Genomic DNA, 27649 nt, shown 5'->3' on the forward strand with positions numbered 1-27649 from the left:
GAAGAAAGAAATAAATGAGGGGTCATAGCTATGGTGCAAGCCTACATGTTTACAAATAGGAGTATAGAGCAATCCCGCATCTAGATAATAAAGATGGTCTTTAATTCTTCTCGCAAAGGTTCTCTTCGTCTTTCCTATATAGAATGCGCCGCAGCGACATTTAGCAAGATATACAATGCCTATGGTTGTACAATTAGCATGCCTCTTGGACTTAAGGAAACCTCCTCTAGGGAGGAAACAGCCGTCTCCTTCCTCAATCCAAGGGCAAACATCACATTGTCCGCACTTATACGTGCCTGGTGTCTCAGGTTCCTGAAGATCCGGAGCATCAGGTACCAGATGGCTATGTGTAAGGCCGTCCTTAATGGATCTACATTTCCTATAAACAATTTCAGGTCTCTGAGAAATGTATTTTGAGATAATAGGGTCTTCGGCAAGAAAATGCCAATTATGACTAACCAATTGGCGAAAGATGTTTTGATCAGAGCTAAATGTGGTTATGAGTTTGGTTGTCAGATTGTGCTCTTTTTCCCTCTGCTTAAATAATAATGCATCTCTGGTATTTGTCTTAGATTTTATATATGCTTGTTTCAGAACCTTTTTACTATATCCTCTCAGTAGAAGTCGTGAATAAAGGGCAGATGCCTCTTTTTCAAAATCCTCCTCCTTTGCACAATTACGCCGAAGTCTTAGGTACTGACTGTAAGGAATGCTTCGCACCAAGGATCTTGGATGCGAGCTAGAGTAGTGAAGAATAGTATTTCCTGCTGTTTCCTTTCTATACAGATTAGTGTAAAGGGTACCATCATCATTTATTGAAATTGTTAAATCGAGGAAGGGGATGCTTTTTGTATCTGACTGGATAGTAAATTTTAGGTTGTAATCGTTAATGGATAAGTATTCCATAAATTTACCTAATAGGTCCGCGCCACCAGTCCAGACGACTAAAACATCATCGATATACCTCCGCCACAGTAGGATGTGGCGGAGGTATATCGTGGCGGAGTCATCCGAAAAGATGGCTCTTTCCCACCCCCCCAGGTACAGGGTGGCATACGATGGGGCACAGGAGGTCCCCATCGCCACACCCTGTACCTGGAGGTAGGTTGAGCCATTGAAAACAAAGACATTGTTAGTCAGTATGTGCTCCAAAAGAGTTGTAACGAAATTACACAATTTCCAATTATTGTGATCTTGCTCACGCAAAAATTGGGAAACAACTTGGATCCCCTTTGTATGCGGGATACTGGAGTAAAGGGCCTCCACGTCTATTGCTGCCAAAATTGATCCTGGGGGTACACTCATACCTTCCACTATTTTAAGAGTTCCAATGTATCTTTGAGATATGATGGCAATGCCATTACATGAGGTCTCAATTGCATATCAACATACTTACTTGCAGTTTCCGTATGGCTGCCTATACCCGAGATAATAGGACGGCCAGGTGGAACCCTGATGTCCTTATGTATTTTTGGCAGTGAATAAAACGTAGGAGTTATTGGCCATTTAATCTCTAAATATTCCCTAAGGTCTTGATCAATCAGACCTTGTTGAAATGCTAACGAGATCAGAGAAATATAACTGGATCTGGCTTTTGGAACATCATCTTCCGATATTGTCCGATACCAGTTACCATTGCATAAAAATTTTTTTTTTTTTTAATTTTTTTTTTTTTTTTTTTTTTTTTATAAAATTTTATGCAATGGTAACTGGTATCGGACAATATCGGAAGATGATGTTCCAAAAGCCAGATCCAGTTATATTTCTCTGATCTCGTTAGCATTTCAACAAGGTCTGATTGATCAAGACCTTAGGGAATATTTAGAGATTAAATGGCCAATAACTCCTACGTTTTATTCACTGCCAAAAATACATAAGGACATCAGGGTTCCACCTGGCCGTCCTATTATCTCGGGTATAGGCAGCCATACGGAAACTGCAAGTAAGTATGTTGATATGCAATTGAGACCTCATGTAATGGCATTGCCATCATATCTCAAAGATACATTGGAACTTCTTAAAATAGTGGAAGGTATGAGTGTACCCCCAGGATCAATTTTGGCAGCAATAGACGTGGAGGCCCTTTACTCCAGTATCCCGCATACAAAGGGGATCCAAGTTGTTTCCCAATTTTTGCGTGAGCAAGATCACAATAATTGGAAATTGTGTAATTTCGTTACAACTCTTTTGGAGCACATACTGACTAACAATGTCTTTGTTTTCAATGGCTCAACCTACCTCCAGGTACAGGGTGTGGCGATGGGGACCTCCTGTGCCCCATCGTATGCCACCCTGTACCTGGGGGGGTGGGAAAGAGCCATCTTTTCGGATGACTCCGCCACGATATACCTCCGCCACATCCTACTGTGGCGGAGGTATATCGATGATGTTTTAGTCGTCTGGACTGGTGGCGCGGACCTATTAGGTAAATTTATGGAATACTTATCCATTAACGATTACAACCTAAAATTTACTATCCAGTCAGATACAAAAAGCATCCCCTTCCTCGATTTAACAATTTCAATAAATGATGATGGTACCCTTTACACTAATCTGTATAGAAAGGAAACAGCAGGAAATACTATTCTTCACTACTCTAGCTCGCATCCAAGATCCTTGGTGCGAAGCATTCCTTACAGTCAGTACCTAAGACTTCGGCGTAATTGTGCAAAGGAGGAGGATTTTGAAAAAGAGGCATCTGCCCTTTATTCACGACTTCTACTGAGAGGATATAGTAAAAAGGTTCTGAAACAAGCATATATAAAATCTAAGACAAATACCAGAGATGCATTATTATTTAAGCAGAGGGAAAAAGAGCACAATCTGACAACCAAACTCATAACCACATTTAGCTCTGATCAAAACATCTTTCGCCAATTGGTTAGTCATAATTGGCATTTTCTTGCCGAAGACCCTATTATCTCAAAATACATTTCTCAGAGACCTGAAATTGTTTATAGGAAATGTAGATCCATTAAGGATGGCCTTACACATAGCCATCTGGTACCTGATGCTCCGGATCTTCAGGAACCTGAGACACCAGGCACGTATAAGTGCGGACAATGTGATGTTTGCCCTTGGATTGAGGAAGGAGACGGCTGTTTCCTCCCTAGAGGAGGTTTCCTTAAGTCCAAGAGGCATGCTAATTGTACAACCATAGGCATTGTATATCTTGCTAAATGTCGCTGCGGCGCATTCTATATAGGAAAGACGAAGAGAACCTTTGCGAGAAGAATTAAAGACCATCTTTATTATCTAGATGCGGGATTGCTCTATACTCCTATTTGTAAACATGTAGGCTTGCACCATAGCTATGACCCCTCATTTATTTCTTTCTTCGCTTTGGAAGTCATCCCCCTACCAGAAAGAGGTGGGGATTTTGACAAAAAAATCCTCCAACGCGAGGCTCGTTGGATTTTTGACCAGCGAGCCACATATTCACCAGGGCTTAATACATCGCTGTCATTCAAACCCTTCTTATAAGTAAAGCCTATGAGCTGTCCATTATTATTTCCTTACATGACAACTGGTTATCATTTATTTTGAATCACAGAGATGTCATTTAAAGACCCCGCATATATAATCTATTCCTAATTGCTATATATAGGTCATTGGCAGGTCTGCCTCTACATTGTGTTTGCATACTGTATACTCAGAGGATCCTCCGAGAGATATATAACTTCTTATCTACTGTGATGGCTCTATTGCTCCGCCTCTTGCGTCTAACTCATATATATATAATCTCTGTACCTTTTGTATTTTTACATTTATGGTGTTATGCTTGGTTTTGTTTTATTTGATCTTTTTCTATCTGTTGTTGATTTATTTTGCATCCATTGTTGATTATCTCTCTTGCTCTGTCCGGCTGTATGATAAGATAAAATAGCTGGACAGCATTAAAATCCCTAATAATCGTGATTATTATGGACACTGCTTCTATCAATCTTCTCCTCTAGGTAGACAATGTAAAAATGAACCCTTATCGGATGTTTATCTTTGTAAAATTAAGAAACAAACTCTGGCCTGTTTCTCCGGAGTTATATATATGTCTAATTGTATATATTTTATTTATTCTTTCATATCAAATTATTATTTCCGTTTTTCGAGCTCTGAGCTGTATGATTCATTACGCAGGGGGCTTCTGGATGCAGGGGGAGGTTGAACTTTTCACTAAGCGTGATGCGGCCAATCACATGTCCCAACACAGGGGGCGCGGCCTCTTAGACGCCTCTGTTTCCCATCAGTAAATTCAGATGGGACGCGCACGCACATCCAGCCAACTGTTCACCTTTGGCTGTTAAGAGACAGCGATTTTATGTCTCTTCCTTATGCGCTCCAGCATACGTCATCATGCTGGAGCGCACTATTTGCGTGCGCATTTGTTTTGGGACACGTGAACCGGAGGTGATGCCAGGGGTCAGCTTTGACTCTTTTCACCTCCGGTGGAAATGTAGCTATTTAAGTCAGCGCTGACGATGGACATGTCAGACGCTGGCTTGGACGGCTGAAGGAAGGACCATACAACTTTATGCGAGACGCCAGCATACGGACTTCACTCGTCCTTATGCTGTTACTATTCAGCAAAGGTAATTACTCCTTGATTCAATGAATCAATGCCCTACTTAGGCTATCTAGCCACACGCACCATTTTAAAATATTAAATTCTTTTCTTATTCATTCCTTTTTAGAATCTAAGTGGTAATATGTGGTATTGTCTTTGAACCACTCTACTAATACTACCCTGAAGTGTAATTCAACGGAGGCATTATATCCCCTAATTACAACAGGAAACATCACTGTACTATATATAATTTTTTTCTATCACCATTTAAGGTAAAAATTCTTGCTTATCTCTCTATCCATTTTTCATATATATATACACCAGCTGCCCTACTATGACAATAGTTACAGGCACTGTGTCCTATTATTTATATATAGGATAATCATTAGTTTCTGATATATCTATATATATATATATATATATATATACTTATTTTTTCTATAGAACTTTGTGGGAACCTATTGGGAACCTCTGTGGATCCATCTGGCAGCACTAAGTTTAACCTTGCTACTATAGAGGTAAACATCTCCATTGAGCTTTCATTAGATATTTTCTTTTCCATTATTATTAAATGCATAAACAATTTATTTATACAATATATATTTATAGACATATTTTTCAATATTCTCTACTATTACCTTTATCTTTTTGCTTGCTTTTAGGAAGAATATAGATACAATTTTTTGTCATCTGTATCTTCTCCTTCTTTGTGGGAGGAAATCCTCATAAACATTTCATTGTCCGCACCTGCTAAAATCAAGTGGATCTGGCTTCCATTTGATTATAAGTGGAGTAACTAATCTCCTGATTGCATCCAGTGCTTCTTTGCTGATTCCTAGGCAGGCTGCTCTGCCCAGTTTTCGGAGCTCTTTTTAACGGAAATGGTAAGCGCACTATATATTCTCCTTTATGTATATATGTGTTAAAAACACACATTTTTTCAAATGTTTAAAATAAAACATATTAAATTATTGTACTATATCTGTATTAATGATGAATTTTTATGTCATACACAGACCGCTACATGCATTAAAGGAACAGGAACATTATGCAAGCCCTGATGAAGCACATATAGTGCGAAACTAGTTGGCAAAATTCGCATTAATCTTCCTTAAAATAACCAATCTCCCCTATACCTTATTTTTCATGTAATTGTGGTTCTGACCATATATATATCTCATTGTGTTAATGACTGTATGAAATATGATATTTTATATTTATATTTGCCAGAGTTGCATGATGTCATTCCCATGCATGCAGGCGGGAGCCGCCAGTCAGGGTACTCACTAATGGAAAATGGGCCTGGAGGAACATTTCTTCACAGCGCATGCACAGATGACATCATCTGTGCAGTACAAAGTAAATATCTCCTAAATGGCACATGTTTAGGAGATATTTACAGTCCATAAAAGTAAGCCTTATTATAGGCTTACCTATACAGTTGGGATCGAAAGTTTGGGCACCCTAGGTAAAAATTTGTATTAATGTGCATAACAAAGCCAAGGAAAGATGGAAAAATCTCCAAAAGGCATCACATTACATTACAAATTAGATTAGACATTCTTATAATATGTCAAAAAAAGTTAGATTTTATTTCCATCATTTACACTTTAAAAATGACAGAAAACAAAAAAATGGCATCTGCAAAAGTTTGGGCACCCTGCAGAATTTATAGCGTGCACTGCCCCCTTTGCAAAGCTGAGACCTTCCAGTGGCATGGATTGTTCTCAATCATCATCTGGGAAGACCAGGTGATGTCAATCTCAAAGGTTTTAAATGCCCAGACTCATCTGACCTTGCCCCAACAATCAGCACCATGGGTTCTTCTAAGCAGTTGTCTAGAAAACTGAAACTGAAAATAGTTGACGCTCACAAAGCTGGAGAAAGCTATAAGAAGATAGCAAAGCGTTTTCAGATGTCAATATCCTCTGTTCGGAATGTAATTAAGAAATGGCAGTCATCAGGAACAGTGGAAGTTAAAGGAAGATCTGGAAGACCAAGAAAAATATCAGACAGAACAGCTCGCAGGATTGTAAGAAAAGCAATTTAAAACCCACGTTTGACTGCACGATCCCTCCAGAAAGATCTGGCAGACACTGGAGTTGTGGTACACTATTCCACAATAAAGAGATACTTGTACAAATATGGTCTTCATGGAAAAGTCATCAGAAGAAAACCTTTTCTACATCCTCACTACAAAAATCTGCGTTTGAACTTTGCAAATGAACATATAGACAAGCCTGATGCATTTTGGAAACAAGTTCTGTGGACCGATGAGGTTAAAGCGGGGTTCCAACCACAATTAGCATTTTTTAAATGTATGTCCTTTCATCATGCGTTTTTATAATATAAATCCGGTCACTTACTATTTTCGCTGAAGAAGTCCTGTGCCTTGGGACAATACGCGTGCGGGGGGCTTTCGTTTTTATGTCAGGACAGCCACCTACCTGGTCCTTTGAATGATGTACGTTTATATTCCATGCACTAGGACATAGTGCTTTATTTGTGAGTACCTTACCTTTTGAATACATTTTATTGTGATTTTGAATATACGGAGAGCACTATGTGTCTGCTTTATTTCCTTTTATGACACCATCCCACGTGGGAGTATATCAGATGAACATCCATCCCTAGGAGTCGCTTGGAGAAGGGCACCATCCGAGGAGGCACCGTTTTACCTATACCCCCCAGCGCATTTGACCTGCTGCTCACCCACAGGTCCATTTGTCCAGGTGAGCGGTTTGCACTACTACTTAAGGATACTTGTTTGCCGTGCTCATTACTTCGATTGATCATCATTTGGACTCATTCTTTTACTTGTTTTTTCTACAATAGATGTAGACAATGCCACTATCAAGCATTATTTGCGACTGCCTTTTGAACACTCTTGTCCTTATGGGGATCTGTTTATGTGTGTCCGGCTTTCCGATGGGTTCTCACCTCCACATCTCCCTGGATAGACATTCTAGGCGGCTCGCAGTCTATAGTACCATGGTTTTGGACTGTGAGGCTAAATGTAAGTACCACAGAGTTGGATATCCTTTTCCTTTCCGATCTCCATGTATATTTTTTCTTCCCTGTCATTTGGGTCCAACAATTAGATTATACTGGTTTTAAAATGCCTTCCACAGATACATTTTATGCATTCCCTCCTGAGCAAGTAGAATCAATCAATGAAATGCATCAAGCTAGATGCTTACATGTTTTCAATCTACAATTTATTTTATACCATGCAGTTTTGTATTTTAATGATCTCAGTGTATGGAGCATTGTTGGCTCATAATATTATATACTGCATGAGTGTCATTTTGATATTTAGAAATAGATCCTCTGGTCTGTGTGAGGTGTTCAGCATTTTGTTGAATATTGCTCTAGCATGGCTGAAAACATTTATATGTATATAATTGTAAAACAATAGATGTAATACAGCATTTCCCATGTATATAAGAGTATTTTAAGTGTATTTATCTATCATTTTTATGAGTAGACTTTTATTATTTTGATAATAAAACACATATAACAATCTTTGATATACTGGTATGCTCTGGATGTTTTCTGTTTATATACTTATATGCTTCAAGTGAATTTCACTTGAGGAGGATGATCGTTGATCCTGATGTCTTCTCCAAAATGTATACCTTGACCATTGCTGTAGTTTAGGGTTGGTAACAAAAATAACAATGGGGCACACTGCAGAGTAGGCACAAGCTAGCACAACCCTGGCATCATTCATGTTGGTTCCAACATTTGAGAGAGTCAGAGTATAGGTCCACATAGAATTGTCCAACCCCATGAACATCACATAGCATATAACCAGTAATATTACAGCTTTGGAAGCTTTATACTCAATTGATTTACTTTTTGCTCTGTTTGAATATAGAATGCTTGTTACAGTTTTCTTGTGATTAAGTAGTACATACACAATGTAAAAGCTTGCAAGAACCATTGATGCAACAAAAAGAAAGTCTCTGGAAGCAAAAACAACCCCGTTGGCAATATACGATACATATGTTTGAAAATCAGTGTCACAGTAAACCAGATGAAGCGTATATGGAGAAGTGTTGTTATTTCTTGCATCAGCATACATAAAACTTGTGCGATAAAGAGCAAGATTCATCAAAAGAATGGCAAGAATGATTAAAGTTATATTAGGAGACACCATTTTTTTTAAATAGGCCCAGATCTTGGTATTTGGCGCAATAAGGATGCACTGATGACAGCTAAGCAAGCTGGTGATGCATATAGACATAGCTCTACTAACTCTGTAGGTATATCCAGATATCTTGCAGTTTATGCCATCCATTAGGTCCTCAATTCCTAGGGCATTCAGTGACTGTGGGATGACACGAGAGCAGACAATGAGAAGATTTGAAAATGCTAAGACTTGCAGAATTATGTTGGATGGTAGAAGCTTCTTTTCTAGTAACCTAATAACCAAAAACTGGAGTACAATATAAAGGTTTCCTGGAATACCAGTCACAGTCAAAAGAATGAAGATAAAGGCCTTTAAAATTCGTATATCCATTCCCCTACATTAGGAAAACCACACCTGAAAATAACAAATTGACAATTATCATTTTTAAAAATTAATATTTGTTGTACATCAAAGTTCTAAGATATTCTTATGGTGAAATAATGGCAATTGTATAAAGGATGATGACACGTTGAATCATATTAGGAAGGAACTTAAATTTCCCCAAAGATATGTTTTCAATCATATTAGAATCACTGTTTGTATTGAAGTGTTTTTTTTCCCCTTTGTTTTCACCTAGTGATCCTATCAGTAACAGACTTCCTGTCTTATAGTGACTCCACTCTGGATGGAGAAACAATGGAGCAGGACCGGATCTAGGGGGGTCTACTGATCCTTTAGCCAGTTTTATGCAGACAGGTGATATAAGAATGTCCACTGATGGGGACAGTCCATGTAAGGGAGCACTGTGATGTGGACACCTGATGTAAGGGGGCGCTCTGATGGAGACACATGATGTAAGGAGACATTCTAAAATTCTTATTTACTTTCTTTAATATTCTATTTTAGAATACATAATATTTTTGCTCAATTATATCCCTGAAGAAGGAGATACATATACACTCTGAAACGCGTTGAATGCAAGAATTGAAATTATCCGAGCAGTGGAAAGTCATTTAGAACAGCTTAATGAACACTTTACTGAGGAGAAACAGGAAGTGAGAAATTCAGACAAAGAAAACAAAGAAAAAAAACATTTAGAAGGGAAATTTTATGAAAAGCTAAGTGAACCAACAATGCACTAGCTTTAAGGAACCTATTTAGAAAATAAAAAAACGAACCTTTACAACCCCTTTAAGCATGCTATGTATTTGCATATATATGAGTTATATACATACCTTTTTTATAAGGAAAATATTTAATAAACAATTTACTACTTTACATATGTTTTAAGAAATTTGTGCCTTAAAAGTCCACTATAAGGGGAGTTTGTTTTTCTCCTGGCCCTTCAATGGAGACATCTTTGAACAACAGCATTGTCAATCTAGGGAAAGGATAGAGCTAGATGTACTAGAAGATTTAAATACACTTCACTAACTCCAGCTAACAAGTTTTATAAAGTTACAGCAAGATTTTAAAATCCTTTTGGAAAAAAGGTTTTACATACATGAATGAAATCTGGCCATTGTAGGGACTCCTGTCAGTGGTAAATGGTTTGTAACCCTCTGACTGCTCCTGTGGGGGAATTAAGCTGGTCATACATTATACAATTTTCTTTTCCAATTTCCTTTAAATTTTCATTCAACCATGTAGTGCAAGGGCCTGCCTGATTACAAATAAATTAAAAGGGTTTAGGTTTGACCTCATAATATATGGTTTTGGTAAATCTAAAGGGAAATTGTACAAGAACATTTCTAAAATGTATAGCCAGCCTTATGCCCCGTACACACAAGCGTTTTTTCCGATGAGAGATTTTCGTCGGGAATTCCAGCCGTGTATATGCTTCATTGCAGTTTTTCTGACGGGAAAACTGCCGGACCTCTTTTTTCCTGTCAGGCCAAAAATCAGAGCGGGAAAACCGTTCGTCTGTATGGCTTTCTGACGGGCAGAAAACCGCACATGCTCAGAAACTCTTCTCTTTAAAGAAGGCTATCTTAATTCCAACTAACACTGTTTTACTTCCTCCATCAGCTCATCCCCCACAGCTATTACCTTTTGTATCAATTTACCCAGGGGCGTCGTTAAGGGTGGGCTGAGGAGGCTGGAGCCCCGAATGGGTGGCCGAAAAGCCTGAGTCTCGGGCATGACAAAGTTTATTAGTAGCCACACACTGTCAGGCCGACGCCCCCCTCCGCGACTGAAGAGGACTTAGCGTGTGGCATGGCGCGGCCGCGATGACAGGGAGGCAGCGCCAGTGGCACGGCAGTCTAGGAAACAACACACAGACACAGCAGGCTTTTCGGGGGGGTGGTTGGTGCGAGCCGTACCCGAGTGATACCCGGTACCCGCCGCAATGATCCCCTTCTCTGTGGCAGCGCAGCGCCGCGGCTCTGATAGTATGGCTGACGGCTGTGACTCCGAGCAGCGTGAAGCTGCGGCCGCCTCCCCCTCCTCCGTACAACTGCTCTGTATGTAGCACGTGGTGCGCTGGCTGATCATCTGAGCCTGGGGCATTACGTGTCTGAAGGCAAGGAGGGTGTCTGCACTATTGTAAGGGTGTTCTGTATTGTAGCTGGGTGGTATCTGTATAGGGGGGTTCTGTATTGTGGGAGGGTACTGTATTGTAGGGGGGGTGTTCTGTATTGTAGGGGGTGGTATCTGTTTGGGGGGGTACTGTATTGTAGGTGGGGGGTGTTCTGTATTGTAGGGGGTGGTATCTGTATAGGGGGGTACTGTATTGTAGGGGGGGTGTTCTGTATTGTAGGGGGGTGGTATCTGTATTGGCGGGGTATTGTATTGTAGGGGGGGTGTTCTGTATTGTAGGGGGTGGCATCTGTATATGAGGGGGTTCTGTATTGTGGGGTGGTACTGTATTGTAGGGGGGTGTTCTGTATTGTAGGGGGGGTCTGTATTGTAGGGAGGGGTCTGCACTGTCCAGAGGTGCAGGGTGCTGTGTAATGTTAAGGGGTATAGTAATGCAGGTTGCTGTGTAATGTAAAGGGGTCCAGAGGTGCAGGGTGCTATGTAATGTAAGGGGTCCAGCGATGCAGGGTGCTGTGTAATGTAAAGGGGTCCAGAGGTGCAGTCTAATGTAAAGGGGTCCAGAGGTGCAGGGTGCTGTGTAATGTAAAGGGGTATAGTGATGCAGGGTGCTCTGTAATGTAAAGGGGTCCAGAGGTGCAGGGTGCATTGTAATGTAAAGGGGTCCAGAAGTGCAGTGTAATGTAAAGGGGTCCAGAGGTGCAGGGTGCTGTGTAATGTAAAGGGGTATAGTGATGCAGGGTGCTGTGCAATGTAAAGGGGTCCAGTGATGCAGGGTGCTGTGTAATGTAAAGGGGTCCAGAGGTGCAGTCTAATGTAAAGGGGTGCAGAAGTGCACTGTAATATAAAGGGGTCCAGTGATGCAGGGTGCTGTGTAATGTAAAAGGGGCCAGTGATGCAGGGTGCTGTGTAATGTAAAGGGGTCCAGTGATGCATGGTGCTGTGTAATGTAAAGGGGTCCAGTGATGCAGGGTGCTGTGTAATGTAAAGGGGTCCAGAGGTGCAGTCTAATGTAAAGGGGTGCAGTGTAATGTAAAGGGGTCCAGAAGTGCACTGTAATGTAAAGGGGTCCAGTGGAGCAGGGTGCTGTGTAATGTAAAGGGGTCCAGTGGAGCAGGGTGCTGTGTAATGTAAAGGGGTCCAGTGATGCATGGTGCTGTGTAATGTAAATGGGTCCAGTGATGCAGGGTGCTGTGTAAGGTAAAGGGGTCCAGTGATGCAGGGTGCTGTGTAATGTAAAGGGGTCCAGAGGTGCAGGGTGCTGTGTAATGTAAAGGGGTCCAGAGGTGCAGCTGTGGAGAGGGGGGTACAAAGTAGTAACAAAGACATATTGAAGGATGCAGGGGGCACAGTGGGATGTTTTTACATTTTACCGTGGGGGGTGCCAGATATCGGATCCGCCCCGGGTGCCGAATTATCTAGGTACGCCCCTGGTCCCGCCTTCTGGAACCTGCAGCGCCTATGATGGACGTCCCACTGCTCCAATCTGGGCCCGCGGGACGTGTGACGTCCATCATAGGCGCCGCAAGCTCAGAAGGCGGGAATTACAATGCCGCCCGGCGCGCCGTGATATCGGTTCAGCGGCTCTCCTCTGCTCCTGAGGGCTGCATGATGCATCTGCATGACAGCAGGGTCACCTCAGTGATTGTGTATGTAGGTCAGGTCAGTGTAGTGTAGTCAGGTCAGTGTGGTCAAGTCAGGTCAGGTCAGTGTGGTCAGGTCAGTGTAGTGTGGTCAGGTCAGTGTAGTGTGGTCAGGTCAGTGTAGTGTAGTCAGGTCAGGGTGGTCAGGTCAGGGTGGTCAGGTCAGGGTGGTCAGGTCTGTGTAGTCAGGTCAATGTAGTGTAGTCAGGTCAGTGTGGTCAAGTCAGGTTAGGTCAGTGTGGTCAGGTCAGGTCTGTGTGATCAAGTCAGGTCAGTGTGGTCAGGTCAGTGTGGTCAGGTCAGGTCAGTGTGGTCAAGTCAAGTCAGATCAGTGTGGTCAGGTCAGTGTGGTCAAGTCAGGTCAGTGTGGTCAAGTCAGTGTGGTCAGGTCAGTGTAGTGTAGTCAGGTCAGTGTGGTCAAGTCAGGTCAGGTCAGTGTGGTCAGGTCAGTGTAGTAAGGTCAGTGTAGTCAGGTCAGTGTAGTCAGGTCAGTGTAGTCAGGTCACTATCTTCGCATGTGGCTCACAGCAGGGGTCTGATGCATCCCCCCGTTCACCGTTCAGGTCCGATATCAGCCCAAAATGTTGCCTGAATTTGAACCTGAAACAGACCAAAATATGCACAAGGCTCCTGTAAAAATTTGCAATGGAGTTTCAGCGGAGATATGTGAACTGGCTCCTTAGAGAGCCGGTCAAAATCTTCTGCTATTGCGAATTGGATGTGGGGAATTTGCCAAAGTGTGAACCCAGCCTCAATGAAGTGCCTCAGCAAAGTGTTCTTTACACACCCTTGCTTTGCCCAGATAAAGTAAAGAAGATATTGTATTGATGCCATCCCTGTTCTGGAGGTAAAAAGGTCAAGCAACCCAAAAAATAAACAAATGGGACTGTTGAGCGTTTGTGATCACATATCAAAATGATGAAAGGAATGTTAAAACATAAATAAATCATCCTAAAAATAAGAAAAGGCCAGTTTTTTATATTTGCATTGTTCACCATCAGGTGCAGACAATAATTGGCAGAGAAACGTACACAACTGCAACAGTTCGATATAGATAGGAGATCCAACATGACGCTGACAATAGCAATCTGTGTCTATCCAACCTGTGGTCGAATGTGCCTAACCTTAACTCTATTAGTCCAAGATTATTCTACATAGGGAGAAAAAATTTGACTTAGAGAGAAAAGATTCAACATTATAGAGAAAGTGTTGGGGTAGACCATTCGACATGAACGACGAAGATTCGACAAAGCAGTGAAAAACATACAAACATTGAATCTGTTATTGAAGGCTTAAGGTGTCTGTCAAATGTTCTAAGACGATTCGACAAGCAGCTAAACTGTACGATGCCGCAATCGTACATTTCCAGTCAAATGCTCAGCCCATAGGCTATAGAAGAATTCTAATGTTGGTTGACTAGTAATAATAATTTATAAATATAATTATTACTAGTGTCATACAACATTAGAATTCTTCTATAGCTTGTAGGCAGAACATTGGACCGGAAATGTATGATTGCGGCATCTTACAGTTTAGCTGCTCAATGGAATCTTCTTATGCCCTGTACACACAAAATGATTTTTTCATCAGATATCCGATGAAGCTGACTTTCATCAGTCTTGCCTACACTATCAGTTAAAAATCTGTTTGTGTCAGAACGCGGTGATGTAAAACACTACGACGTGCTGAGAAAAATGAAGTTCAATGCTTCCTAGCATGCGTCGACTTGATTCTGAGCATGCATGGATTTTTAACCGATTGACTTGCCCACAGACGATCGTTTTTTTTTCTATCGTTTTTTTAACCATCAGATAATTTTAAAACAGGTTCTACGTTTTTTCACCGATGGGAAAAAAAACGATGGGGCCCACACACGATCGGTTTGTCCGATGAAAACGGGACCGTTTAGAACATTAATCAGACACCATTGGTCTGAAAACCTACTACCATGATATGTGACAAGATTTTTCAAGCTAAACGCACCTTATCGGCGTGGAATATTGTTTCTCTACAAGCTCATTACCGACACCTACCACACTTCTAAAACCCCAACAATGCTAAAATGGAAATAGCTACTGCAATGCTCCTACACCTCCCAACAATGGTACCACTCACTCCAAGCGCCCTTGAAAATCTCAAGATAGATGTGTATTACATTAGGAAACTGTCCAAAAAATATTCCACAACTGGTACCTCACACCAACTAAGCTTGCCCGCATCTATCTAACCTCCACCGATCTCTGTTGGAGAAACTGTGTATTCTCAAGAACCCCTCTACACATTTGGTGGAGCTGCCCAATTCTCACCGCATTTTGGACCATGCTCTCTAGTCTCCTCCTCTCCATTCTACCATTACTGTATCCCTAACGCCTCAAATGGTACTTTTGAGGCGTTAGGCATTCCCAATAGGAATCAATGGAAACTCAGATAATTTGTTCCAGCGTCACAAGATTTTGGAAAATGAAGAAAGAAAACAAAAAATGTATTTACAAATTTTTGATTTTCGAATTTTGAATGTTCAAATCTCCTAATTTTGAATTTCCGCTTTTCGAATTTTTGAATTACGGAAATCCGAATTATGGAATTTCCGAACATTTGACATTCATTTGAATTTCCAAATTTTTGGATTTTCTTATTTTTGAATTTTCGAATTTCCACTTTTGAATTTTCGAATTTTGGCTTTTCGAATTTTCAAGTTTCCGAATTTTCAAATTTTCGAAATTCAGAATTTCTGTATTTCTGAGCTCCCCCTAAAATGAGTTTTCAAATTTCTACTTTTCGATTATTTAAATTTCCAAATTTCCGAAATTCAAATGATTGAAATTCTGAAAATTCAACATTCGTTTGAATTTTCAAATTTTTGGATTTTCACATTTTAGAATTTTCAAATTTAAGAAATTTCGATATGAATTTTTAATCCATATTTTAGAATTTCAGAAAATTAGCGATTCAAATTTTTGAAAATTCGAATATCCGAAATGTCAGATATTCGAATTTATGAATTTGAAATTTATGAGTTTTGGAATTTCGGATTTTAGATATTTTGATTTTCAAATTTTGGAATTTCGAATTTTCAAATTTTCCAAAAATTCCAAAATTGCGAATTTCCAAATTTTTGAATTTCCAAAATTCTGAATTTCCGACATTTCAAATTTTCTAATTTTGGAAATTCCAAATTTCCGACATTTCAAATTTCCGAAATTCCGAATTTCCGACATTTTGAATTTCCGAATTTTAAAAATTCCAGAAATGCGAAATTTCAGAAATTCAAAATTTCAGAAATTTTTAATTTTGGAAATTCAAAATTTCAGAAATTTTTAATTTTGGAATTCAGGAATTCAAAATGTCGTAAATCCAGAAATTTCGGAATTAACTAATTTGGCAGATGTGCTAGATGTTGGCGGGCATATGTGCCAGATGTTCGCGAGCAGATGTGCCAGCTGTTGGCAGGCAGATGTGGCCGATTTTGACGGGCAGATGTTCACAGGGACAGTTGTATGACAGGTGTTTTCACTGTGTGGACACTGTGTTTTGGGGACAACAGTAGGGATGAGCCCGATGTTCGAGTCGAGTGTAAGTTCTACTAGAAAATCAGGTGTTCGCCTGCTCGCCGAATAGCAAACAATTTGGGGTGTTTGCGGCAAATTCGAAAAGCCATGGAACACCCTTTAAAAGTCTATGGGAGAAATCAAAAGTGCTAATTTTAAAGGATAATATGCAAGTTATTGTCATAAAAAGTGTTTGGGAACCTGGGTCCTACCCCAGGGGACATGTATCAATGCAAAAAGAGTTTTAAAAACTAACATTTTTTCAGGAGCAGTGATTTTAATAATGCTTAAAGTTTATTGTTTATTGAATATTTTTGTTAAGCGTTAAATCACATAAGTATCAAAACGCTACCCGGCGACGGGACCAGGTGCCATTCGCCGTACATACAATAACAACAGTAAAATCACAGACATCAAAGCCGTTAAAACAGAGAAACATTAAAACATTAAAAAGCAATAGCATACATCAGATACAAATAGATAAAACAGTAAAAGACCCCGAGAAGAAAGAGAATCCCTGTCACTCAGAAGGAGAGAGCACCCACCAGGCCGTATATGTGCAGCGGCCAGGTTTGGAAGTGGTTAAGGACTTTTTGGCAATGCTTGAGCACCCTCAAGCACTTTTCAAGCTCCATTGAAGTTAAACACATTCTATTATATATATATATATATTCATTGTAAATCATGTAATCTTTAGAATTACAGAACATTATAAAACTTCTCAAAATTGTTTATAGACAAGTATTCCTTACAGGCATGTGTGTTCTGCTTAGCTGTAATCCTCTTACCAGAAGTCACCAGGCATTCATCTTTTACTTAGGCTGTACATTCCCTGTAAACATTTTTGTTTGGATGAGAAATAATTAATTGCATACATTCCTATACTGTTTTACACGCAGCTGAACTTACCATTTGGTTAGCTATTATTGGAGGTATAATTTAACAATTGTACCAAATAAATCCAGCTATGAACTGCCTTCTTGCTTAAAAAAGAAAAGGGCTTTTTTGTGTATATGGCTAAGTTGTCTTACTTTAACATTTTAATTGAAATCAAAATGTGCATGTAAAATACGAAGTATGTATGTATGTAATAATGTTTTCATTTTCATAGAATTGATGAGTAAACCAAATAATACCAAAGGAGAAGAATGATAAATACATTGTCATAACAATAGTACTGTAACCATGTAAAAAATTACATTGTTTTTACCTTTAATTAAATCGAAGGTTCACCCACAAAACAAGTATATAACATTACATTCTGTATACCTCAAACATGTACAGTATGCTGTTTTTTTTTGGGGGTGTACATATGGTATTATCGCTATTTTTCACCTGGCTTCCGGGTACTAGCTCCTGCGGGAGTAGGTGTTCCTATGCAGTGGCGCAATGTCCTCTGGGACTTCCCCCCAGCGGATAAGGCGCATCACGAGTTTCCGAAACTAGCCGAACTGCGAGTCAGCTCTATACGGCGCTATACGGCGCCTGCGCACCGACTAGGAGCCGTGTAGAGCTGACTGCGCAGGTGCCGTATAGAGCCGACTCGCAGTTCGGCTAGTTACGGAGACTCGTGACGCGCCTTGTCCGCCGGGGGGAAGTCCCAGAGGACATTGCGCCACTGCATAGGAACGCCTACTCCCGCAGGAGCTAGTACCCGGAAGCCAGGTGAAAAATAGTGATAATACTGTATGTACACCCCCAAAAAACAAACAAACAAACAGCATACTGTACATGTTTGAGGTATACAGAATGTAATGTTATATACTTGTTTTTTGGGTGAACCTCCGCTTTAACCCAGCTCACGAATGAATGTGCGCTAGGCAGGCCATATTTACAGCTACAATATTTTTGTGCATAGTGATAATTTTAGAAGATTTTGCAAAAGAGAGGACACTCTTAATAAATACATATAAATGCAACAAACAATGCCTTTGTTGTATATAATTGTAAAAAAAAAAACCTCTATAATGACCCAGGAAACAAAAATAAGTATGCTAATTATTTATTTAACTTTTTTGCTTGTTATCTCCTTTTTATTTCAGTACATTTTTATTGTATTTCAAAGGCAATTAAAAAGTAAGGTGCGAATACAGCAGATGCATAGACAAAAGAAGAAAAATGTACATGAATTGAAAATAAACATACGGTAAGTATAAATTTAACATTTTAATTAAAGAGGTTGAACAAAAACACTAATATGGACATTATGTTAGGAAAACTGCTTCTTACCTCCTTTTACAGCCTTGTCTAGTTGAATAATTATGCCATTTACTTGTATTTATAGTCATTTACTTCTGACATCATCACACAACTGACTAGATTAAAAATGTACGCAATTAATACCTTTGGTGAAGCATAAACTACTTCACATACACATGGGATTAGATTAAAACCTATGCAATTAATACCTTTGATGAAGCATCAACTACTTTACATACTCTGTAAAGTAGAGTGAGTTGTACATTTATTTAACCTAACATTTAACCCTTTTAGTTTGCTTAGGAACTTTGTATCAAATAGTGAGGGGTTTTAACTGTGTGTGATTGTTTTTTTCTTTTCAATACTTTGTATTAAAGTTTTAAGCACAATACAAAAAACGTATACTTGAACATTATCAGGTAATCATCAAAACAAGGATGCATTAACCAAAGTGATCAGAGACTCTAAGCGGCTGTACAGAAGAGCTACGAAAATAAGTTTCAGGCCTAGCAATCTGGGTCTACATGTTAGTATGACCATTTTTTTTTTTAAATTAGTTTTTATTAGGAAAAGTTTGTACAGTATACAGCTTATACAAAACCGTAGAAAAGGAAACAAAACATAAGAAAACAGGCGTTACTATGAAAGTACATCAAGTATGACCATTTTTCTAATGCCGCGTACACACGATCATTTTTCAGCATGAAAAAAAAAACGTTTTTCAGCATGTCCAAAAAACAAAGTTTTCCCAACTTCATCATTAAAACGACGTTGCCTACACACCATAATTTAAAAAAAAAATTCTAGCAAAGCGCGGTGACGTACAACACGTACGACGGCACTATAAAGGGGAAGTTCCATTTGCCTTTGGGCTGTTTTAGCAGATTCCTTGTTAGTAAAAGACGATTCGCGCTTTTCTGTCTGTTACAGCGTGATGAATATGCTTACTCCATTATGAACCGTAGTTTTACCAGAACAAGCGCTCCCGTCTCATAACTTGCTTCTGAGCATGCGCGGGTTTTTTACGTAGTTTTAGCCAACACACCATCATTTTTTACAACCCGAAAAACGACATCGTTTAAAACGACGTTAAAAAATGCAGCATGTTCGAAAACATTTTTTGTCGTTTTTCAGAACCTGAAAAATGATATGTAGCCCACACACGATCATTTTTAATGACGTTTTTGAAAAACAATGTTTTTTCATGTCGAAAAATGATCGTGTGTACGCGGCATTAGGCTATAAGCCCATACGTATCAACCACTAGGCACCCAAAAATTCAACAAATGAGAATAATGGTCAAGTGACATTACAGCAAGTTGTCGGTCACTCATATTCCATAAAATGGTGAAATATAACATTAGCATCTAAAATGGATCCTGATACCTCAACCCAAGGGATCCCAATCCTGTGAATATAGTACAATTGGGGAAGCTGTACCATCCCCCTCAGCATCCTACCAAAACATTTATCAATATGGTATGACAAAACCAAAAACAAGGAAGCAAGAAATGAAAAAAAAGGAAAGGGGAAAAGAAAAGAGAAAAGTAGAAGAAAATCAGAGTAAAATAGTTTCCCTTAGCCTGGGTCTCTCCTCACAAGGTGGCCCAGTGGGGTTGTTTTATAACCCTTTCACGCCTTCCTCTCCTGTACAACACATCTCCATGCTATCTCTTTGTGACCAACTTATTAGCCTGTCACCTTCTGTATCCTGTATATTAACCCCTCACCTCCAGTCTCTCACTTTATGAGACATGTGCATTAATGCTTTAGTGCCCCATTACCAAATTCCACATTTTAACCACTTCCCTCAAATGGATGTACCTGTACATCCTTGGTTTGACGAATCGCGGTAAAAATTGTGTGTCCAAAAACGCTGCAAGCACCGCAAAAAAAGCACTGCAGAAAGGCTCAAAAACAACATGCATAGATGTGAATCGACTCGAACCTTAGGGCCAATTCACACCAGACGCAGTTCCGTACAGTTTTGTGTGCATTTTTTCTGCACTAAAAATGCATGCACATTCTTTTCCATGTATTCCAATGGCTCTAGTTGGCTCTAGTTCACACCATGCAGTCAGTTTCTGGTGCAGAAACTGACCGGAAACTGACTGCATGATGTGAACTAGAGCAAACTACAGTAGACCCATTGGAATACATGGAAAACACTGTGCATGCATTTTGTGCAGAAAAAAAGCACACAGAACTGAACGGAACTGCGTTTGGTGTGAACTGTTCCTTAGTGCAGAAAAAATGCGCACGGAACTGAACGGAACTGCATCTGGTCTGAACTGCCCTTAAAATGTATGCAGTGTTTTTCATGTATTCCAATGGCTCTAGTTCACACCAATGCAGTCAGTTCCAGTCAGTTTCTGGTCAGTTTCCAGTGCAGAAACTGACCGGAACTGACTGTACTGGTGCAGAAAAAATGGAACAGCGCGGAACTGCATGGAACTGCATCTGGTGTGAAGTGCCCCTTAGGCTCGAATCACACCTATGCATGTTGCTTTTGAGCTTTTTGCAGTGCTTTTTGCGTTTTTTTAGGTGCGTTTTTACCGCGATTTGCCGCGATTTTACCGCGATTTGCGTTTTTTTTGTTTTTTTAGCCATCAATTTAATTTGTTTTACATTTCCTTTAACAACCAGCTTAAACAACAATAGGTAAAAAAAAAACGCAAAACGCAAAAAAATGCAAAATCGCGGTAAAAACGCAGTACTTGCGTTTTGGATGCGGATCCATTGAATTCTATTACATGCAAAACACTGCTTTTTGCGGGAAAAAAAGTCCCCTACCCTTTCCAAAAACGCAGAGGTACAAAAAAGCATTGATGTGAACATGTTCCATAGGAACCCATGTTAAAACATTTCCCTGCTTTTCTGCAAAATGCAAAATGTACCAAAAAACGCATTAGTGTGAATGGAGCCTAAATCCTCCTCCCCCTAATTACCTCCAGCCGATTATGTCTTTCAGTGTCAGGGACAATTAACAAAACAGTAATCATAAAGCACAAATATAAAAATATCTAAAAGTGCCTCAGGCCGGATTCACACCTATGCAAATTGGTTGCGGCTTAAACCGCATCCAATTCGCATAACATTATAAAATACATTGATTTCAATGAGGCTGGTTCACATATGTGTGATGCATTCGCACTGCGCATTGCCGAAAAAACATGTGCGTTTTCTAGGTATTGCCGTGCGGCTCTGGTGCGAATTCAGGCCCATTATCTTCTATGGGCATGCATCTAATTCGCAGATGTGTTAATTTCTCTTCAGGATTTGTGTTATTCACCTCAATACACTTCCCCCCTCCCCCTCCCCTCTCCCAGGTCTCCAAATTCGCATCTAAAACAGAGCCGATCTGCTGAACAGTTCTCTTATCTCTCTGCAGAGATAAGAGAGCTGAAATTCGCACCGCACAAGTGTGAATCAGGCCTTACATAAAATCTATAAAAAAATATATAAAACCTTTTTTTTTAAATGGGCATATGCAATAGCCATAACATATCATAATTACTAATCATTGCACCCTATTTAGGTATCTCATTACTGTATGTGAATGCTCCTATTTTATTTCCTCTCACCCCTATTATATATACAACTTATATCACATAAGTAGATAACACTATCCAAATGTAGACCATTTATTAAATTAACCCTATGCAACCAGGCCTACTAAATTAAAGGGGTTGTAAAGGTAGATGTTTTTTCACCTTAATGCATTCTATGCATTAAGGTGAAAAGACATCTGAGCATTAGCGCCCCCCCCCCCCGAGCCCCCCTTTACTTACCTGACCCCTCGAAAGTCCTGTGCCGTGAATGCACAGATTTCTTGGCCGGCTTCTCGGCTCATTCATTGGTTGATTGAAAGCAGCGCAGCCATTGGCTAGCACTGCTGTCAATCGTATCCAATGACATGGCGTGCCGGGGGGCAGGACCAAGTGATACAGTGAGTGGCTATGGCTGCCGGCTGTATCACAGGAGCACGACCGCAAGGACTTTCCACCATGCGAGCGCTCCAGAAGACCAGGTTCGGGGCCACTGTGTGCAAAACAAGCTGCACAGTGGAGGTATGTATAACATGTTTGTTATTTAAAAAAAAAAAAAAAAGCTTTAGTGTTCCTTTAACTACCTACAACCGCTCAAAGAGAACCAGGTAATCTGATTCCTGTGGTTCGAGCCAAGGGTGCAGGCAGTGCAATCAAAATGCAGGTTAGGATGAAGGAAAAAAGCTGGGACAGCCGCACTCCAAAAAAACTCCTCCTTTAATTAAAAATCACAAAATACATGCCACAGCAAAAAACAGCACAACAAAAGAAAAGCTGACGTTTCGCACTATGCCTTAGTGCTTCTTCATAGCTAGCTTTTTTTGGAGTGCGGCTGTCCCAGCTTTTTTCCTTCATCCTAACCTACAATTTATTGTTTACAAATACTTGTTATTTATTAACTTAAATTTTTTTAGCTTTTAGATTTAATAAGAAGTAATATAAGTCATTTTGTAAGTTTTGCTGTGCTTGTGTTCGCTAAAAATGATTTTAGTGTATTTTTAGTGAAAAACATATTTGATAAACATTTGCACAACTATCACAAGACCTAAAAAAATCCTGATCACCGCCATACACCATACCAGCATCCTGATCACTGCCATAACCAATACCAGTGTCCTGATCATTGCCAAATTCCATACCAGTGTTCTGATCACCACCATATGTCATACCAGCATCCTGATCACTGCCATACACCATACCATAGTTTGTAGACTCTATAATTTGTACACAGACTAGATAATATACACTGTTTTGGGTTATTTTTTTTTCTTTTCTTCTTTTCTTTGTCTTATGTACTGGAACTTTTTCAGTTGCTGTAAGGTCATGAGAGAAAAATAGTAGCAAAGGACCAATAGATTGGCATGCTCTAATGACATAGCAAAAACACTTTGTATGAAAAGCTATTATGTCTGTACTCTTACTTAGCTACAGCTAATGAATGCGTATGGATACCATGACCTTACGGTATTTGTTACCTCATTTATATTAAAAGTGAAAAACTGTGATTTTTTAAAACAAAATCATAACTAGCCAGAAAATTGGTTTACTGTTTTGAAATACATTTTTTTCATAATAAGTTTTTATTGAGAATAGATCTTATATTAAATACAAAGTAACATACAGGTATAAAGTGAAACATGTTATCCTCAGTAGGAGCCCTCTGAATATAACTAGTTACTTGCTGATGTCTAAATTAATTATTTAGTTATTGTGACAAAATGTAATGATGCAATTGCACATTATAATAAAGATATCTGCATGCCATCTAGCAGCAATACATTTTCATACAGTAAACAGATTGTTAAAACACATTATACTTCTCAACGGGATTACATTGTAAATTCAGGATTAAACAAATAAAGAAAACATTTATCTTTGTAGTTTTCTACTTTCTTGAGGGGAAATTTAAAATGTATTCATCTCCATAAAACATTCTGTTCTCACACAGCTGAAGCACTATCAAGATGATTTATATACATCTTAAGATGCCATCTTTCATATTTGAGCTGATCTTGACATCTCATTTGTCAAGCAAACCTATAAGTATATGGTTTGAAAATAAATTATCCAGATGTAGGTTTTAGCTTTGTAGAGATGCAATTTATGTTTCATTTTTACATTAACAGTTCAGCTACGGTACATTTTCATTAATATATATTTTTTATTTTATTTTGGGCAATAGGATTTAAAAAAAAATATAGTTGTCATTTGTAAAATATTTTAAATTTTTGTTGTTTTAATAAAGGACTGTGTTTATTTATACTACACCTTTTTTTGGTGAATTAGTAGTACCCCATACTCATTCACATGGGGGAGCAGAACCTTCCAGATTCTGATAAGCCCCCTGTCAGCAGACCACCGAAACCAATGGCTCAGGTTGTGGGGAAGAGGCCCTTGTCCCCATCAACATGAGAAAAATGTGCTTTGGGGGAGTTAGCCCCCCACCCCAAAGCACCCCCCCCATGTTGAGGGTATGTGGCCTGGTATGGTTCTGGAGGGGGCAGCTCACTCACCCCCCTCCCCCTTTCTGACTCACTGGGCTGCATATTTGGGTCTGGTATAGATTTGGGGGGGTACTACCCTGTTTTTTTTATTTTGTTTCACAAATTTTTATTGATTGAACAGAAGAATATAATACAACATAACATTGTAGTAGTATAACATTCACGATAATAAGGCATTGTAAGCATAATACACTTTACATCTGAGTAATACATTTTTAGTATAATAAAATTGTATTTTAAAATATTACAGAAAGTTGCTTTTTTTGCGGATATTTGTATTACCAATTCGTAAAGAGGTTTATGGTCATTATTCTGGTTAGTCCATAGTAATGTGGTTGTAATAAGTTTTAGTCTGTATTTGTATTTAGTTTGGAGAGAAAAAAAAAGTAAATTAATAAAATATCTAATTTGGATGTTGGGGAAGGAAAGGATGGGGCAACGTTGTGTTCATATTACCCTCTTGAATCTCAGATGTTTTATCTGCACAGTGTGAGCTTTATTTTTATACATTTACTGCTTTATAGGCAGAGGATTGTTTGAATTCTATCCAGTTGTACCATGTTGAAGTGAATGAGGTTACTTTTTACTGCGATATGCTAGTGAGTTCTTCTATTTTTTCTATGTTATTTATCCTGCAAAATCATTCTTTTTTTGTTGGGGTGATATTTGAACGCCAGTGGCAAGGAATACAGGGCCAGATTCACAGAAGAGATACGACGGCGTATCTCCTGATACGCCGTCGTATCTCTGTGATCCGCCCGTCCTAACTATGCGACTGATTCATAGAATCAGTTACGCATAGATAGCCATAAGATCCGACAGGTGTAATTGACTTACACCGTCGGATCTAAGGATGCAATTCTAGGCCGGCCGCTAGGTGGCGATTCCATTGCGGTCGGCGTAGAATATGCAAATGACTAGTTACGGCGATCCACGAAGATCCGCGCGTTCGTCGCAATCTCGTACGTCGTCGCTAGTCGTTTTTACCCGTCGCAAAGTTACACCTGCTTTAATATGGCTTATCTTTAGATCAGCCATGTTAAAGTATGGCCGTCGTTCCCGCGTCAAATTTCGATATTTTTTTTTGCGTAAGACGTCCGGGAATACGGAACGCCGTAACGCACGTCGCCGTTCAAAAAAAACTTTGGGGCGCTGTAATTTCGCGCAAAGCACATTGGGAAATTTAAACACGGCGCATGCGCAGAACGTTCAGCGCGGGAACGCGCCTAATTTAAATGGTGCCCGCCCCATTTGAAGTAGGCGGGCTTGCGCCGAGCGCATTTACGTTACACCGCCGCAAGTTTACAGGTAAGAGCTTTGAGAATCAGTCACTTACGCTGTAAACCTGCGGTGGTGTAACGTAAATCAGGTACGTTACGCCGCGGGGGAGCAACTTAAATGTCTGTGAATCTGGCCCACAGTGTCTTGCTGCATTTGTCAGAAAGATAGATAAGGACTTTAGATATTGTTTCTTATAAATCAAGCTGTGATGTAAAAGGTATTGTGCTGGGGTGAACCTTAAGTTTTCAGATGTGATTGAGGTGAAAGTTTTATGTACCATTTTCCAGAACTTCCGGATCTCAGGGCACAACCACCAGATATGTAGCCTGGAGAATTCCTCCTGTTTGCATCTCCAGCATCTATCGGATATATGGGGTGAAATATTATTTAGTGAGGTGGGAGTTTTATACCACCTTGTAATGATCTTGAACACGCACTCTTGGGTGGCTACATTCAAATTTGTGTGCGAAGAGTCGATGTACCATTTGAGGTGTCTATGAGGGGATTCAAGGGTACATTAAAATCACCCCCAAGCATAAGAATCCCTGAAACGAATGTCGTTAGTAAATCTCTTATTTTGCAAAAGAATGCTACCTATTGTGTTTGGAGCAAAAATATTAGTGGTAGTGATGGAATAATATCCTATTTTCCCTTTGAGGAAGATAAATCTTCCCATTGGGTCCATCATTGAGTCCATTGGTTGAAATGGTGTCTGTTTGGAAATCAATATGGACACTCCTTTCGTTTTTCCGTCTGGATTAGTGGCATGATAGGCTAGAGGTAATATTTTGTCATGAATTTTTGGAATCTTATCAGATTTAAAATGTGTTTGTTTTCTGCTTATGGAATTCATTAAGGAATTGTATTCTTTCTTTCTGGAATATTAAGTCCTTTTGCATGAACTGAGAAAAGCTTCAGCGAGAGTGGAATGTTCTGTTGTTTGTGGTTAGGCATGTTGGTTGCTAGTAATTGAATGCTCGAAGATTTTTAGAATACGTGCCTGAGATGGGGATCTTTGGAGGAAATGAGGCAGTGTTGTAAAAATAGTTAGGTGTTGATTAAAGGAGGATTCGGGTTTAGGGTGGGACAATGATAGGAAAGAAGGGGAGGGGCAGAAGAAGAGGAGCCTAAGGCCCCTTTCACACATGGGTGGGAACCGCGCTGGCGGTATAGCGCCGCTAAAAATAGCGGCGCTATACCGTCGGATTTGCCATGGGATTCGGCCGCTAGTGGTGCGGTATTAACCCCCGCTAGCGGCCGATAAAGGGTTAATACCGCCCGCAATGCACCTCTGCAGAGGCGCATTGCGGGTGGTATTGTCGCAGTTTCCCATTGATTTAAATGGGAAGGAGCGGTGAAGGAGCGGTATACATACCGCTCCTCTCACCGCTCCAAAGATGCTGCTGACAGGAGATTTTTTTCTCTCCTGCCAGCGCATCGCCTCAGTGTGAAAGCCCTCCGGCTTTCACATTGAGGTTGCTGGGCAGGAGTTTTTCAGGTGGTATAGCAGCGCCATTTTTAGCGCTGTACCGCCTGAAAAACTCCTCAGTGTGAAAGGGGTCTACGAGGGTATAAAAAAAGGGGGTTAAGTAACCCGACCTGCTAGTCTACCCTAGTTGTTTTTTGTTTTTTAGTTCTTCTCCCGTGTCTGCCACCCCTGATAAGGAGTGGACAGAAGGGATGGAATGTTGC

General features: G+C 39.9%; 1 protein-coding gene across 1 annotated transcript; it reads right to left on the reverse strand.

Moving 5' to 3' along the window:
- Positions 1-8120: 8120 nt before the first annotated feature.
- LOC120928300 (olfactory receptor class A-like protein 1) lies at positions 8121-9106 on the reverse strand. Its single transcript, XM_040339398.1, has one exon. It carries the CDS (start codon positions 9084-9086, stop codon positions 8121-8123), a length of 966 nt encoding a protein of 321 aa, XP_040195332.1. The 5' UTR covers positions 9087-9106.
- Positions 9107-27649: the final 18543 nt, after the last annotated feature.

The sequence above is a fragment of the Rana temporaria genome, chromosome 2, assembly GCF_905171775.1.
Source record: "Rana temporaria chromosome 2, aRanTem1.1, whole genome shotgun sequence".
In the NCBI taxonomy this organism is placed as follows: domain Eukaryota; kingdom Metazoa; phylum Chordata; class Amphibia; order Anura; family Ranidae; genus Rana; species Rana temporaria.

What these genes read in the sequence shown, in the direction of transcription:
- LOC120928300 (XM_040339398.1), bottom strand. Translation starts at nt 9,086, where the DNA reads ATGGATATACGAATTTTAAAGGCCTTTATCTTCATTCTTTTGACTGTG.